We start from the raw sequence: 17,171 nt of genomic DNA, 5'->3' as shown, positions 1-17,171 counted from the left end.
GTCAGTGATTATTTGGTTAATAAATATTGACTGTGTCAAGGAGCTCTTTGCGGCTGAAAGAATATGGAGTTGGCAACCATGTGTTGTTCATCTAATATAGAGTGCTATAGATTTTATAATCTTCTTACTAAGTACTAGTAAGTCAGAGGTTTTGATCTTATTTAACATAGACAATTAGTTTACCTCACTTGTCTAGAGCAGAAATCATTGTATTTTTCAGAGATTTTTTAGCTAGTCTTGCTTGCCTGGCCGGTTTCTGGTTGGAACTGTCCAGCAACCAAGACTTGTGAACGTACTCCATATCGGGTCTGGATTACACACTAGCCCAGTCCACATGTATGCCTATTTTTCAGAAGATGACCATGATCAGTACAGTTGAACTAGATTGATGGTGCAACCTCAACTCCAAACTGATATAAGTACCAAGCATGGATGCATTCTAACTGTAACTAAATAAAATCTTGTTACGACAGTAAAGCGTTAAGCTGTACCATGTTCTCAATTGTTGACTGTTTACTGAACAAAGCAGTGAAGATGATAGATCTAAATCCATTTGTTATGGACCACAAGCATGCACATGAGGCATGGTCTTTTGTGTAATGTAGAAAACTGGCAAGTAAAATTTTGGTTACTTTAAGGACTATATTTTAGTACCTTACATTCTGTTAGGTTACAAGCAGCCATATCAAAGGCCACACCAAAAATCGTTGTGCATTTAACCTTAGTGGGTTGTCTCTATATATTGTTCAATACCTAGTGCACATGGATAAGTCATTAATATAATGCATATGGCATTAATTATTTTCTCTTGGTGTAGAAAAACAGCTTGCCAGATTTTTTTTAACAAGAGCCTCATGCCTCTGTTGAAAAACCCACTGAATGCAACTTTAGTTGGATAAGATGGCATCGAGACAGATGAAATGAAGAGCAGGCTGCCTGTATTTCTTATTCTGGCGGTATGTAGTGAGGAGAATGGATCAGTTTGTTTATTGTGCCCCAAATTGCTATGTTGTTTGAGTAGTATCTGAGACGCATAGTGATCTGTTATGTCCTATTAAAAACGTTAGTTGTATATAAAGATTGAAGAAACAAGCTTATCAATCAGCTAATGGTGTTATTGTTGCAAGGATAATAATTTTAAATTATTCCTAGAGTGAGTATTCTCTCCATAGATGTTATTTTTTCCTCTCACTATTGTACATGATCATTTGTCAAGGTATATGAAAGCTCATCTGTTCAACATGCTTTAATTCAAACTTTATACAAGGTGCAGATTCAGAAAGTCCGAGGAACAAATCTGTTAATTTGTAGTATGCCGTGGTGCACTAACAGTTACTCAGTAACTTCGTGTTCTTGTGATGTGGGTGCCATGAACAGCTCTCCGTCCCTTGGCCGGCTTCACTGGATCACATTGGAGAACTTCCATGGATTCATGGTATGTCCCCAGAGCAGCTGCTGCATCACACTATCTGCATCCTACCAGTGCTAATGTGTTAATTAGTAGAGCTGCAGTGCTAGCAGGATAGAAGGTCATAACAATTGCAGGAAGATTATGCAACATATAGCAGGGTAATTAGCTTATCTACAAACCAGGTCAGTGTAAAGCCAAAACCTTGAGAAAGCAAAGGATACTGGTTTAGGATTACATACAGATTTTTTTTCTATAAAAGAACAATTGTCCAGTATAGAGAGGATGAGATGATAAATGATTTTTTGTAAAAAACAAACAGACACTGAATTCATGCAAAAAATACCTTTAGAACTTGAAGCACAGTCAGCTTGTTTCCCTGGATTGGGTCAACAGCGGCCGGAACCACACTTTGCCCAGCAGGCACCTGTAAAGCTTCAGAGAGCAGGGAGTATTGTCCAGGTGGTAATTTGCACGTTCTTCGTCATAGACAGCCTGGTAGAAGCTTTCCAAAGCCATCTACTACTCCAATCAATCAATTTGCTAATCTAAACTTGTCTAGTGATTACAAGGTGAACTGCGCTGTCAGTTCACTGCCTTATGTTGGCCAGGTTTCCAAAAGTAGTCCTTGATGTTCCAAATTTCTACCTTGTTAGTATGCATGCTAAACTTATAAACTTGTAAACACATGTTGCTGTTCTGCTGCATAAATAGGTAATAAACTTGGATCTGTGTGGAATCATTATCAAGTGTTCCATATGTGCAATGAGGCAATAAAAGCAGTTTTAGTTTTCATATGGGTACCTGAATAACCTTAAAAGAAATGTACTTGTACCTTTTTCTAGTTTGTTGTTTTTGTCAATCTTATGTGGCCGACTTTGAATTTTTTTTTCTCGGTTTCTATGGATCATATCATGCGTTAGATCCCTACGCGACATGTTATCTACTCATGTGCTACATCTCTTATTCTTAGCGTAGCTAGCCGTTCTAACTTCTAACAAGACCGATATATTATCACTTCATCTGTGATTGTACATACTTCTTATCTTTTAGTGTGCCTCTCTCCGGATGAGTACTCAGTAGTCTTTATATATTTTTCTATGTTTTGATATTTCTCTTTTGCTTTTGTGTGTCGCCATCTGTTCTGTACTTGCAAAATCATTGGTTTGCATGTTTTATGTTGCAGAAGTTCTCCTTGCGCTTGAATATCTTCACATGCAGGGAGTCATATACCGTAATAAGCCAGAGAATATCGAGTACGTGATAATGGTCACGTCATGCTATCAGACTTTGATCTCTTGCTAAGGTCTTCCTTTATGAGCTTCTGTATGGTAGCCAAAGGCAGGGGGTGCACATATACATTCTTGTATGTTCAGTTGCTATTATGTTCCTCTTAATAGATCACGCAATTCAAAGGAACAGTCCGAGCCCTTGACATCATTGTTTTTGCATAAGGGCTACTTCCTGTTGGAAGATCCGCTAGATTTCATGATCTGCTTCTGTTATTGTGCAGTCAAACATTGATGAAGCATGTAGATCCTCTGTTTTGTTCTTTGTGCTAAAGAAAAAAAATGTATTACCACTCTTTTTTTTTGCGGGTGCACTACTTTTCTTCTTCAAAGGCTGCAGTTTCATCTAGTACAAGATAAAAGGTCAGGAAACCAAGCTGAAAACTGTAAAAACTTCGGTTTCCAGACACAGCTTACTTTGTTAAAAGATCTCGTAAAAAGGATCTCAGGTTCCTTTGTGCAAGAAACTGGTTTTCCAATCAAGAGAAAAACGTTAACATTGATCACGAATATTTTTTTCTTTTCAAAATGAAGGCATAAGATTTGCCCCGTCTATTAATTATGGAGAGAACAGAGTTTTACAAATGACCCTCAAACAACACATGAATGATTACTCTCACAATATAATCGTTGCTAGCTTCTTGCCTCCCGAGTTGATCCAAAGCTTTGTGTTGTTCATGATGATGTTGAGCAAGATTGGTGGCGGGTTGCTTTTGTGGCGACTCGAGCATTTCTTTCATTTTAAATGGTCCAAATGACCAACCTGGTGAGGGATGCCATTGCCTTCCTATTGCGAGTGTTCGTGCCGGTCCTATTAGCCCACCAATCCTCAACGGTCTCCTCCAAATGCCAAAATGAAGTATCCATATGCTCTAGGTGAAGCTTCTCGATGACCAAGTTCCATAGCATAAGTGTGTGATGACACTTGAAGAAGAGATGTGTCTCGGACTCTTGTTCTTGCTTGCAAAGGGGAAACAACCCATAATTTGGCCACCCATGCTTGGCCAACCTATCCCGCGGTCCATATTCTATCTTGAATCGCCAACCAAGCAACAAACTTGACCCTTGGTGGCGCCTAAGCTTTGCAAACCATTTGCTCCATGTGGGAGAGAATCATGCCCAAGAACCGTGCCTTGTAAGCAGAGGTTGTCGAGTAGTGTCCATTGGACGTGTGCTTCCAAATGATGTCATCCTGGGTTCGCTCATCTAGTTGGAAATCATGCACAAGCATCCATAGGGTGTAAAATTATCGAATGTGTTCAACGGAGACCACGATAGAGGGGTTGATCTTGAAAATCCAAGTGTTTTCCTTTAGTGCCTCCCGCAACTTCCAACTTTTCCTTGAGGATACCTCAAAGATGAGGGGTGCAATCTCAATAGGCTTGCGACCGAGGAGCCATGGGGGATCTTCTCCCCATTACGCATGGTGATGGTGCTGGGGGCATAGAAGAAATTTAAGTCCTCATCGCATGGGTTTCCCATACCTTTATTTGGCTCTTTGATACCATAGCCAACACAATCTCAAAGGCCCATGCAAATTTGTCGGTGTTGAGCACCACAAGGTCATCTTAACCTTTTGGCTGACAAACAATGAGACTGGCCATCAGACCAACCGAAACCGGTGGTGATGCACCAAAGCCTCTTAAATTATTTGTTAAAAGGTTGTGACGAGGCAATGTTACAACAGAACTACATTGTCGATAACAACCCTAAACCTTCATCTATGCTAGTGAACCGATGAAAGCAAATGTATCTATTATAAAGACTTCAAATGTGGCTGCCTTCTCTTGTGAAGACTTCGCTGTATAAATCTTTTGGATACAATTCAAAATGTTTCATCCGGGAAAATATCAGGTGCTACCGTGATACGGGCATCCGGGAGCCGTTGGATCTCTGATTCAACGACATCTGAGAAGCTATTGTACCTGCGCACAATTTTCAGGCTCTAGGATGACATTTTCGTAAAATATTTAAGAGCTCTCGGGAACCATCTGATCTGAGATCCAACGGCCCAGAAGTCCATATCACGGTAGCACCTAATGGCCAGTAACACTTGATACTTTCTCTGTTTCATCATACCGAAATTTGCTAGTCTTTATAAAATATAATCCGAGCATTTTGTTGATTGCATGACAACTTTGTTCTCCAATATGAATATGAAGACCTAAGGATAAAAAGGCAACCAAGACCAATAAAGAAGTTGCATACCCAACTCCATGTCCAGCTGCTCCTCCTGAACTGTCTCCACGCTCCTTAGGCCCTTCCTAGTGCTCCAGGTGGACAGGTGCTAAGCATGCCAGATAAGCAAAAAAATGACATGGCGCAGTAATTAAGGAGAAGAGAGAGAGAGAGAGAGAGAGAGAGAGAGAGAGAGAGAGAGAGAGCACTTTGGTGATTCCAGAAAGAATCAATGCCAAGCACATGAACCTAGACAAACCATTTAAATGAAGGAAGTTTGACCAATGGATGAAAGAGTTTAGGTGCTAAATCATTAAAAATAAAGTGAGCTTAGCAACAACAAGTTAAGCACCTATGCATTGGAGAGTTGAGTTAAGCTATTTAATGCACTTAACATCTCATCTAAGCACCTTTGCATTGAAGAAGGTCTTAGAGGAGGAAATACCCTTTGGCTCCCGCATGTATATACACCCTATATGGGATATTTTTTTAAATAATTAAACAAAAAGTCAAAGTACTTCAAAAGTATTTTTAGATTAAACTTGACTTACTTGCACACTAGTATATAAATTTTCACAAAAAAACCTACGTTGACTTCACAGCGAAAAAGACAAAATTTATTTGCTATTATAGGTCACTATTCATACTATTTTGACCGAATATTTGTCTTTTTTGAAAAGAAGTCAAAGAGGGATTTTCTTTTTGTGGAACTTTTCTCACTAGTACAATGAAAGGTCAAGTTTATTTCAAAAATATTTTCAGAATTTTTTGACTTTTTGTTGAATTGCAATTTTTCCCCCATATAGGGTACATATGTATCCAGGAACCAAAAGTTCCCCTCCATCTTAGAGGCTGCTACACGCCACGTCAGCCCACCTTCTGATCCAGACTCTTAAATTATAATTTGTTCAGCTTTCGGGAATTACATAGCCCAATAGTTATGTTTTGCTCTGTGTCCAAAACCTTATTTACAAACTCCCTCTCCGTCCGGAAATACTTCTGGGGAGTATGTAAATACTGCTTCCAATGTTGACACTGTTGAGTGTTGGTACTTGTCTTTGAGTGAATTATTGTGGCACTACATTCTTTATTTCTATCAATTCCCAGAGAGGCAAAGATACTTCAACTTCCTTCTGTTCTATATATATAAGTTGGTCATTGCAATCCTAAATCATTTAAGTACTCTCTCCGTCCCATTATAAAAACGTTAAAACGGAGGGAGTATTTTATTAAAAAAATATACTTTTCGGTCCTAACTCTTAACCAGTGGTCCCTCAACTTCAAAGCTGGATAATTTGCATCCTCAATCCAACCAAAGCTGTTTTTGCGTTGACTCCGCGCTGTTTTGACTGGTTCTTATCCGTATGGCATCTATTTCTCCCGTCCCCGCCACACGACGTTCATCACCACCAGTCCACCACCGGCAGAAACTCGCGCGGCTTGCGTCGGGCGTGCTGGTGCCCGCGTCGGACTCTCCGCCCTCGCTTGGCTCAGTGCACGGCTTGCCCTTTGCGTTCAAGTCTTGCGAAGTGGACGGGCCGCCGGGCTCGTCGGGGGAGCAGCTCGACGTCATCTAAGCTGCTGCTGTCCACTGTCCTCACTGACAGAGTGCTCGCTGCGGCAACCTGGCAATAGTGCAGTGTTTAGCCGTGTCATCCCCTTGGCCGCGGTGGCTCTGCGCATCGGCGCTCTGCGTCGGGGATGCCGAAGTTTGCAGCGCTCCGTGTCCGGGTTCAGATGCGCCTGCCCTGGAAGACGCGGATGATGTGCCGCAGGAGGAAGTGTTTCGTGTCTTAGCTAGTTTAGCTGTATGTTTATTTTCATTGTGCATGTGCATGCCGTGGGCATGATACATAGCTGCATGCGTGTGTGTGTAGTGTACAGGTCCGGGTCGTGCGCTAGGCCACCACCACCTGGCTATCGCCGCGCACCCTCCTGCACGGCCTCCGCGCATAGCTTCTTCTTGTTGATTGAGCATGCTCACCGTTTGCTTCTGTCGCTGCCAACGACGGCGCTATTGATGCCCCTACGTCCACCCGAGCCTACACCACTAAGGCATTGTCCCCCGCTCCAGGAGCGCGCGCAGGCAGAGGAACTTGTTGATTGAGCATGCTCAGCCTAGAGCCCCAGACGCGCACTGCACCGTCCGTGTTTTGCGGCGAGCATGGTGCGGGTTTCAACGCGCTTCGACGCCGGCCGGCGACCTGCACCGCTGCGTCGCCTCGTCCTCTGGCTTTAGTACGAGCGCCGCGAGGACGCGTTTGACCGCCGCCGCTCCTCGAATGTGCCTGCTCCGTGGTCTTTCCCATGAAGTCCTCCGGCGATGAATCTGGTACGGCGGTGATGGCGTCACTGGTCAACGTGGCCATGGACGGCAGCATCGACTCGCTCCTGATCCTGTTCCTCCAAGAGCTCACCATCGCAGCAGCTCGAGACCTTGCACGCCAAGTGCTTGATAGAATGCCTAGATTAGAGATAAATTAAATGGGAGAAATAGATTGCTACATGAACTAGAACCAGTCCCGAGTCAGCGCAAAAACAGCTTTGGTTGGACCGAGGGACGAAACTTGTCCGTTTCAAGAATGCAAGTTGTCCGGTTTTGAAGTTGACGGACCCAATCTAGACTTTGCTAAAAGTTGAGAGATGATAAGTATATATTTTTCTCTGTTTTATTTGCCTGCCGTTGGTTTCATGCATTTCCCTTTTGGCTTCTACTATGCCAAGCGCAAGTGAGTTTCGATAGAGAGGGAAAAGAATTTGAGTATGTGAGGTTGTTCGAGTGCACATTGGCTCCCTTGTTTGTTGCGTGTGAGGTCTGTTCGGTCGCTTTGCCATGATATCTGAAGAGGCCCGTAGCAAGAATCTACTTCCCTAACTAATATAAGATGTTTTAGTTCACTACTAGTACCTTTCTAGCACGTACCGTGAAGAAACCAAACTTTGAGCTATGCAACAAGTTGAGTGCCTGTGTGTCGGAGTAGAATGCAGCACATCCAGAAGAGAGCTCTGTGAGAAATAAGACGCTGCTAAAATATTTTCCTCAAAAGGAAGCCAAGATCAAAAATTTAAGAATAGGTATGAAGTCAATAATTTTAGACTGTTGCATTGAACTGTCTAAATTCACTAAATCTGCGGCGTATTAGCTATGTGAGAAACAGCTCATAATTTAGTATGTAACTGTATCTCTGAAGTTTACAATCGTGCTATTCCCCAGGAATTTGGAAAAAGAAAATAACAAATCTCAGTTGGGCTTGGGCGGCTACAATCAGTTTATTTTCTTGAAACATCCTTCCCTGTGGTTTGTGGTTGCCTATTGTAGCTCGGTTCTTCTAAAAATCTTAGCTACAAACGACTTCATCTGCTGGAGACATATTTTTTAGGGAAACAACTCACTTCTTAAAGAAGAATCAACAGCAACCGCACAGCATCGTCAGAGAGCAGCACACGAACAGAGAAAAAAAATTGTGGGTAGGAGGAAACCACCGCAGGTGGATGCGGCTGCTCGGGGAAGGCCGGCGGCTGGGACACAACTGGAACTGGACGGCGGTGCGGTCTTGGTAGGGTGCGGCTGGTCAGGGGAGGCGGCGTTGTGACGGGATGCCGCTGCAGCCGACCAGGGGAGGCGACACTGTGACGGGGAGGCGGCGTGGTCAAGGCCGGCGGTTGCAGCTGGTTAGACTTTGACAGCGAACGGCAGTGTCAGGCCGGTAAGGTGCCCGCGGGGGAAACCCTTCCTGGATGCGTTCATCGCGGGACGAGAGGCAGAACGAGGGGAGAAAGAAGAACGGGTGAGGGAGCGCGCCGGGGTGGTCGCGGGAGAGGTGCCGTGGTGGTTGGGTTGTGCGAGAGGAGAGGTCCGGCGACGATAGGCACGCAGCCCCATCGACGGCGAGCGAGCGAGCAGGCAGGCAGGCAGGCAGGGGTTGCGGCTTCCGCGCACTGGCGAAGGGGAGCAAGCGGCACCAGCAGCAGGAGTGACCGGGCGACATGAGAGAGCGTGCAGGAGTGCAGGTGCAGGGCGGCGGAAACAGAGCGTGGAGGAAATAAAAACACAGCAAAGGAGAGGGGTGGAGGAAGGATTCGGCCGGCGTACATTGCGATTTGAACTGAGATTGGCAAAACAGCGGGCGACCAAGGCCCACCTGCGGTTGCTCCGCCGCTGCGAAACTGCGCCGCCCGAACGGAGGCGAGCTGCCCCGCCGCCCAGCTGCGGCTGCTCCTCCAAGGCGACCACCTCGACCAGGCGGATCTTCCCCGGCGGCGAGACGACCACGCGGACCTGCTGCTGCAGCTGCTGCTGTTGGCGACTGCTGATTGCCTCTGCTGCTGCTGTTGGCTGCAGGTCCACTACTCTGAACCTGTGTCAATTGCAGTATCAGTTGCAGTGTCAATGAAGTACTCCATCAGCGTCAATTGCAGTGTAGTAGTTTCAGTAAACAATAAACAAGTCATAGTGCAGAATAGTTGGAAACAAGTCAAATTGCATCTCTGGAGTAGTTTCGGTTTCCAGTCTCAGTAACAACAAACAAGATAAACATGTAGTGGTTTCTCGCTTCAGTCACAGTTTCCAGTTTCAGTTTCAGGAGTAACAACAAACAAGATAAACATGTAGTGGTTTCTAGCTGCACCATATGAGTATAAGCTGTAATATTCAAGCACCTGTGACTTTTCTAACAGATTTTAAACCAACAAATTAGTAGTGCTTATTTCTGAAACTTGGCTTCAGTTATAAATGGTCAGATTTTGCATGCATGATTTTTCAGATTGTAATGGTCCCTATGTAAATGCCAACATTATTTTTGAAACTTGGGTGCATGCTGAAAGTTATTTGGGTGCATGAAAAACTGAATTCAGTAGTACTTGGGTCCAGATTGTATATACAGTTGTCTAGGTTACAGAAATTTTCAGAACAATATGTCATGCTGCCAGTCATGATGATGATCGTTGTAAATTCAGTATAACTGCTGTTGTAGAAATGTTGCTGCCTGTGATGATCATTGTACATTCAGTAGAACTGTTACTGAGAATGGAGTACCAAATTTCTTGTCATCCTGCTAATGAAGATATTATAACCTGAGAATTAGTTTTTGCCTGTCATGTATAGAATCAGAAATTACCATCATTCTTTTGAAAATTCAGTTAGAGCCATAGCCAAGTGTACCTTTCTTTTGAGATGACAGTTAGAGCCATAGTCAACAAGCTACTGAAAGTTTCCATTAGCTGCATATGTTTACTGATGAAAAGCAGTTTCCTCTGTTTCAAGAAAGTGAGTGTTTCATGAAAAGCAATCAGTTTTTGGAGTACTCATGTTACTGAATAGTCCTGAATATTGACCTAGTGTTAACTGAATATGCTAAACTGAAGAAATGTGTACCTTGCTTGCTCTGTAATTGAAACACAGTACTCTGAAGATCAAGTTTATTTTCAGTAAACAATGGCCAAGTTTATTTTTAGTAGATCAAGTTTATTTTTAGTAAATATAGAGCAAATTGCTACAGGAACAACCATTAGAAAGAAGAAAGAAGAAAGAAGAAAGTGCCTCCAGAATCATTTCAGATTTGTGTTTGTCAAATTTCCTGATTCGGGCTACGTCTGAAGTTTTCTGAACCCTGAACTGTTGGCAAGTGCAGTGAAGTTTTCTTAACCCTGAACTGCAGTGCACTCACCAAGGTCAGTTGGGACGGCCCCGGCGCGGGGTCGACACTCAACAAGGTCCAACATTGACGAGCAAGCTCACCATGGCCTGCTCGATGGCAGAAAGGAAGGAGGCAGCAGGCAGGAACTCGCCATGGAGAAAGAAGGATGAGCTCGCCATGGCGACGACGAGGGACTCAAGGAAGGGAAAAAGTCGTTCCTTGAGCTTCTCAAGGGAGCTGAGGCGCGGCGGAAAAGAGGAGGGAAGTGCGCGCGGGAGTTGCATGGCATGGTCAGGGAGGGGGAAAGGGGACGGTACTGCAGGTTATGTCGGGAAAAGACAGTTTTATTTATTTATTTATTTGCAAAATTCACGCTGCGCCGTCCTTTTCCGGACGGAGGGAGTACTACATTGTAGATCAGATTTGCATAGTTTTTTTTTTTGCGGGCAAGATTTGCATAGTTCTACTAAATGCCTTGATTGATCTCTTACTATAGCTGTTCTAAACAATCTAATCTACTGAAATATTTGGTCGCAAGCAGGGACAATACAGATGTAACATGATCAGACCGTAGAACCAATCTGATTTTGATTGATAAACACTTGTTCAGAAAGTAACATGATCGATTGTCAAGCATAACATAGCTTAATACATCCCACTTAATACAGGTTCACATAACTTTCACATAGCTTGACAATACAGTTAAAAATGTTCACATAGTCTGACCATAACTACAGGAAAGGCAGCCGTATGACCATAACTTTCACAATCACCATCTTTTCAACAAGTCCAGCCTCCCATCATCATTCATCAACTAAGCATCTTCGACGGAATGAGGGACCAAGCAACAGTAATCTCCACCTTAGGGCCACCAGCATATAGGCTACATGCAACTTTAGTTATGTTGGATTTTTTTGGTGTGATTAAGATGACTTGAGCACTCTCAGCAGATTGTGTTGTCGAATAGGCCTCTATAAGGACTTTTAACTTTCCATTCAATTCCACAGAAACTACTTCTCTTGACAGCTCAAGATAGCCATGTTCAGCAATTGGCATTCTTCCACCTTCTGAATCAACCAACACAACTTGCCTGGATGAGAGCCCAGCAATATCTTCATTACCATCCTGAGGTTGTGAAGAGCAAACAACTCTGCCACCATGCGGAAAAGGCAATTTTCCATCTACAGATGTAACAAGCACACTCAGGATAGTAGCCTGCACTGACTGCCGAAGTTGCTCCCAGCAAAACTCCACTGTGCAGAAGTCGTTCTTAGCCACATGCCCGCCGGAACTGTCACCATTGTAGAAGAAATAAGTACTGATCAATGCTTTATCTTCAGATTCTGATGCACCCTTTACTTTTAGTTGAATTTCAAAGTACACAGTGCCCATGGACACAATCGCACGAACCGGGCCATCCAGGCACAAAAAGGAATCCTGCGAGCATCATCATTGCTATTAACTAATCAACAACATGAATGCAGGAAACAAACAAAGAATAATAAGAAAATACCACACATACATTTTCTTCCAGTTTTTGGCAGTAGTTACTTCTGCGAAGGAATATAGGGTTGCGATGACGGTCCGCAGTATCTCGGGCTGCTACCACTCCATACACCTCCACTGGCAATGTGAGATTTTTTGTTGCCGAGATTTTAATGGAATAGATCTGCAAGGTACTCCCGGCTACAGCTTCAATTGGGATGCGGCGCGGTGTGCAATGTGTATAGAGCATGGGGCTCAAAAGCGCTGGATGCAAGTTAAGCATGAGTCAAAGACCTATCGTTAAGTAACTATAGTGGCAGAGTACTTATATGATCCATTCATCAAGAAGAATAAAGCAGCAGTTAAGTATTGAGTTAGAGACCTATCATGCTGTAGAGGCCAGATTACTTATATGATACATTTAATAAGAGCACGCAGCAGGTGAACAAGAAACCTAACAATGATCAGATAACTAGCTCGATGCGTGTTTACTCACTCTGGTTTTCGAAGTTCTTGTGGTGCCCCCATATACGGTCCCAGTTCATACGGTAGGCAGCAAACCTCCTCTCCTCCTCCTCCATGGAAGATTTGCATATGTGTTCCCTCTCCACCTCCTCCATAGCTGATAAGAAAGATTCAGATTTCAACTGTATCATCATCAATTTCACCTTGGAATCAAAATCCAGGTCCACCTGCTGCAGCATGCTGATACGTTTAGCAATCCACTGCAACTTGCAGATACGGGGCAGGTACTCATTCTTCAAAACGATCATTGTTCTCATGACATCTTTGTTCTCTGGCGAGAACAAACTCTGCAATTTGCACATCTGTTGCCACAATTCATGGATCTCCTTGGAGAAGAACTGTAGCCTGAAGCCCAAGGTTAGCACTGCCGCTGCCTCCTTGCGGGTCTGTTCGGCTTCAAATACTGAATTGATGTCACCGACAAAACTTCTGAATTTCAGCAGGATCTCCCCAATCGATTCGGGTAGATTGCCTGCCTTGCCAGCGAACAACCCCTTGGTCTCCTTTGCTAACAGATCGAGCAGCTCCTTTCTTTCTGCTTCTTCGGTTGTCCGCATCAGTGATGCCGCATGACGAAGTTCCTCGAGATCCGCAGCATTACTTCCCTTCGACGACCTCCCACCAGTGTCCATCTCACCTTTAGCTTCAATACGAAAGGCGTCGGGCATCACGCGCCTGATCTTTTCCGACAGCTCGAACATCTCCGATCTCAACTCAAACAGAGTTACGCGATGCGCGGCGTCAAGACGACCAATCTCGAACATCATGTCCCCCTTGGCCCCGATCCGGCTGATACTCTTATGCAGAGAGATTGCAGCCTGATAGAGCTCCCCGCCTAAGGACGGATTCTCGCTACTCGGCGCCTTCGAATTCCCTGCCGTCGCCATCTCGCCGCCCGTCCTGCTTTCTTCTCCACGCCGCCGCCATCAACTACCGCCGCCGCTCTATTTAGGAGGGGAAGGGGAAGGCAAAGGTAACAGCAAGGGTTTTCTAGATACGGTGTTTGGATACGGTTCGGACGGCGAGTGCGTGTTATATACTTTCTCTCAGGCTCAGCCCGGCCCAGTAGATCGAGAAAAGCGGCCCAGCATGGAGCCGAAGTGGCGCCGGGGAGAAGTGGCGCCTACAGCGACCAGCAGCGGGCCGTAGCCCATTAAAACAATCGCTCCCTTCGTTCGCTTTCGCTCGCCTCGCTGGCTATTTTTTTTTCGGTTGTGCTGCGTTGCTGGTTCAGGAAAAAGACCGGCCTCTGTTTTTTTAGAATTTTGAATATGTTCATAAAAAAGTTCATAGATTTATTAAATATTTGGAAAAAGGTTCATCATTTTTTTAAAGTTCATCGGATTTGAAAAAGAGTTCATTGGATCTGAAAAAGAGTCCATCGAATTGAAAATAGTTCATCAGATTAAAAATACAGTTCATCGATTTCTAAAAAAAGTTCACCAAAAATGCTAAAGAAGTTGATTGATTTCGGAAAAAGTTAACCAATTTGAAATAATTTCATCTATTTTAAAAGGTTCACGCATTTTTAAAAAACCTGGAAAAGGATGAGAAAAAAAGAAAAAGAAAAATGATAAAGAATAAACTGAACTGAAGAACAAACTAAAAGAGAAAAACAAAGCACCCGTACACCGGCGGGGTGATGGCCTGGTGGTTGGAGTTGACACATATTGAAAAAAATGTTTAATGCAGATTAAAAATAGTTCAAAAACATTTATTTGAAAGAGTCACTCATGTATTTAAAAAAAATTAAACATGTGTACAAAAATGTTCCTAAGATATACAGAAGATTGTACAACATGTATGAAAAGACTAGACTTCAAACACATATATTTGAATTTTTTAACAATTTATTTTTAAAATGTTAACTGTGTATCTATACATACTATAACTTATTAAATACTATTAAAGGGAAAATAGGTATTCTTGGCCCGTCATGATATTTTACGAACAAATCCTTGACTGTTTTAGTATAAACCTGCAATAAAAAGCGTTCGTCACCGAATTTTGTATGTACGTTCCGCATGGGCCACACGCAGTTCATGGGCCTAGCTGGTATTTTCTATGTACGTTCCGCGTGTGCCGCGCAGTTCATGGACCTAGCTAGGCCTCCTTTGATTTTTTTTGTCCAAGGGGGAAAAATGAAAAATATAGATGCATATAGGGCGAAATCACTAGTTGTGGAGCGCTCCCCGCAACGATTAGTCGGGGAGCGCTCCCCGTGCGCCAAGTGTCACGCGCGGAGCGCTCGTGAGACTTTTCCGGGGCGCTCCGCGCGCGACACTTGGCGCGCTGACGGCCTCTCCTGTGATTTCCGGTTTCTGATTTTCATTTCTGGTTTTTCCCTTTTTCACTTTAGTCCTTGTACTTTTAATGTTTTGTAATACACTTTTGATCTGTTTTGAGATCTGTTTCTGTCTGGTGTGGTCAAACCGTCGCCGCGGCTGTTCTTTCGTTGCCGTCGTCGCCGCCCGTCGCGGCCACCGCTCTTGTCGCCTGCTTACGGCGGCCCCCGTCGTGCCCGCCGTGCTTGTCACCTGCTTACGGCTCCTTTTTTTAGCGTCGACCGCGCTTCCCCGTCCGCGAGATCGTCATTTCCTACCGGTTGCATTCGTGGGTTCCCTGTTTCCTTTTGTTTCTCTTTTTGTTCCCATTATATTTCCGGGATATGGAGATTTATGGGGTAGTTACGGGTGGGGGCTTCCAATACTATCAGATGTCAAGTTTCCAATCGGTTTGTGGAATTAGTTCTTGATAATCATTGTGTTCTTTGCAGGTATGGCTTGTCCTTTTTGCGGTATGGTGGGTGGCCCGTGTCTGTCTGTTGATTCTTCTGTAGATGTGTTCACTGTGGTTCTGGATCGACGTTGTTCGACTCGTGTTGTAAGAATAACATTTTATATTTGATCATTTTTTGGCACACATACTTATTTCTTTTGGTTCTGCTGTTGCTGTTTTGAATGGAAATTATTCTAGGTCTTCTTTTTTTGATTGTGATCATTGGTTTTGCAGTATGTTCCGTGCAGTGTTAGAGCTCATCTTGCTCGTTACATCGAGGAGTGTAAAGCTTTAGCCATAAGGAGGGTGACAGACATACTGATCTTGCTCTTCACTCTAGTGAGGGTTATTTGTATTGTGTTCCCTTTAGTCATGGTCGAGTGAGGAGCAAATTCCATGGTCCTTTCTGGGAAGATTTGGTCATTGATTATGGTCTTCGTGATCATGATAGAATGACCATTAGGCTTGAACGCTATGGAATGTTGATTGGTGTTGACTTTTATCGGGGTGGAGTTATGTTGTCTCCTTTACCTTCTATTGGTAAGGTTTATTTTTAAGGAAGTTTTTAGCTTGTTTTATTTTACATGATGATTTTTCTGTTCCCTTGAACTTGTGTAATTATATTTTGTAGCTCTTGATGGTTTGAGCGACTCCAAGAAGGAACTTGTTGGGAGTTGTTATTACATCCATGGTCTTTTTCTTAATTATCAGCAGATGTATTTCACGACGTGTCAACTCTTTGATGATGAGTACATACCCTGTTGTCCTTTTGTTCACAGGATTGATTCCATGAATGTTAATGGTCATCATATGGTCAGATTTATTTTCCACTGTTTTTCTTTGTTTCTGTTTATTTATTTATTAGTATTTCTTCTATTTTATAGTTTTTAATTTTTGTTCCATTTCTAATAGCTTGATGTTTTTGTCATGTTATTACTGGTATTGTTGCGAGGAGTTTGAAGGAGTCCGTGTCAATTCCTAGGATTGGAGTTTTAACTCTTGAAGTTACTTTGGAAACTTGTGATGATGATGATATATATGTGAGCACTCTTGCTCCTACTTCATTGGCTTGGGTAATAGATTGGTGTTCAAAGAGGAAGGGTTCAGTGATTTTCTTCGGGCATCGTCTATTGAAGTAAACAGCTTGGTGCTCATAACTTTCAAAGTGCATGATGGGAGGCTTGTTGTTATCTTCAATCTTCTGCCGCAGTGATGTTAGTTATAGCCTTTGAACATAATGAATTTTGTTTAAAATTCCATGATATAGTGTAATGTTATTTAGATATATGAAACGATATGAACCTAACTGTTCATTGATGTTCTTCATTTGTAGAAGAGGCATGGCTGTGCATCTGTTTTAAAGATGTTTTTTAGACCGATGTTAGTTAATTGGAGGCATAGTTATACATACATTAGAGGCACGTATGTTGTTTCCTCTGACATGGGTTGTAGAGACAGGAACGTCTGTGCAGCAGCAACGAGGCACGGACGATCACGCGTGAAATAGCTTGTAGAGTCACGACGCGTGTTACGCGAGGCACGGGTGTGTGGGCACGAGAGACATGTGAGTGAAGCCTCTATAGGGAGGAGGCACATGTATAGGTTGGTGCATCCGACAGCATAGGGTTGTACTGAGAGGAACATGTGTGCAGCACCAAAGTTGCACGAGCGATTACGCGTGCGGAGCATGTAGAATTAATGTGGGTTTTATGTGAGGCACGTGGATTGAGCAAATGGAGGCACGGAAGTGAAGTCAGTACAGGCACAGTTGTGTGGAGGTACGGGTATGAATTCTCTTGCTGCTGTCAAGTTTCTAGAGGCAGGGAAGTATGGCAACAGAGGCATTGGTCCAAATACTTGGTTAGAGAGGCT

The 17,171-nt window shown here is 43.6% G+C and overlaps 1 protein-coding gene across 1 annotated transcript; it reads right to left on the bottom strand.

Annotated features, from left to right (window-relative positions):
- Positions 1-11,062: 11,062 nt before the first annotated feature.
- Positions 11,063-13,518, bottom strand: LOC125539970. Its single transcript, XM_048703524.1, has 3 exons — positions 12,493-13,518; positions 12,034-12,260; positions 11,063-11,948 (listed from the first exon to the last, which is right to left on the bottom strand). The coding sequence occupies exons 1-3, from the start codon at positions 13,406-13,408 to the stop codon at positions 11,322-11,324; spliced, it is 1,770 nt and encodes a 589-aa protein (XP_048559481.1). The 5' UTR covers positions 13,409-13,518; the 3' UTR covers positions 11,063-11,321.
- Positions 13,519-17,171: the final 3,653 nt, after the last annotated feature.

This window comes from Triticum urartu, chromosome 2 (assembly GCF_003073215.2).
Source record: "Triticum urartu cultivar G1812 chromosome 2, Tu2.1, whole genome shotgun sequence".
Lineage (NCBI taxonomy): Eukaryota > Viridiplantae > Streptophyta > Magnoliopsida > Poales > Poaceae > Triticum > Triticum urartu.
Note: the sequence above shows the minus strand (reverse complement) of the source record. Positions and strands in the feature narration are given on the sequence as shown.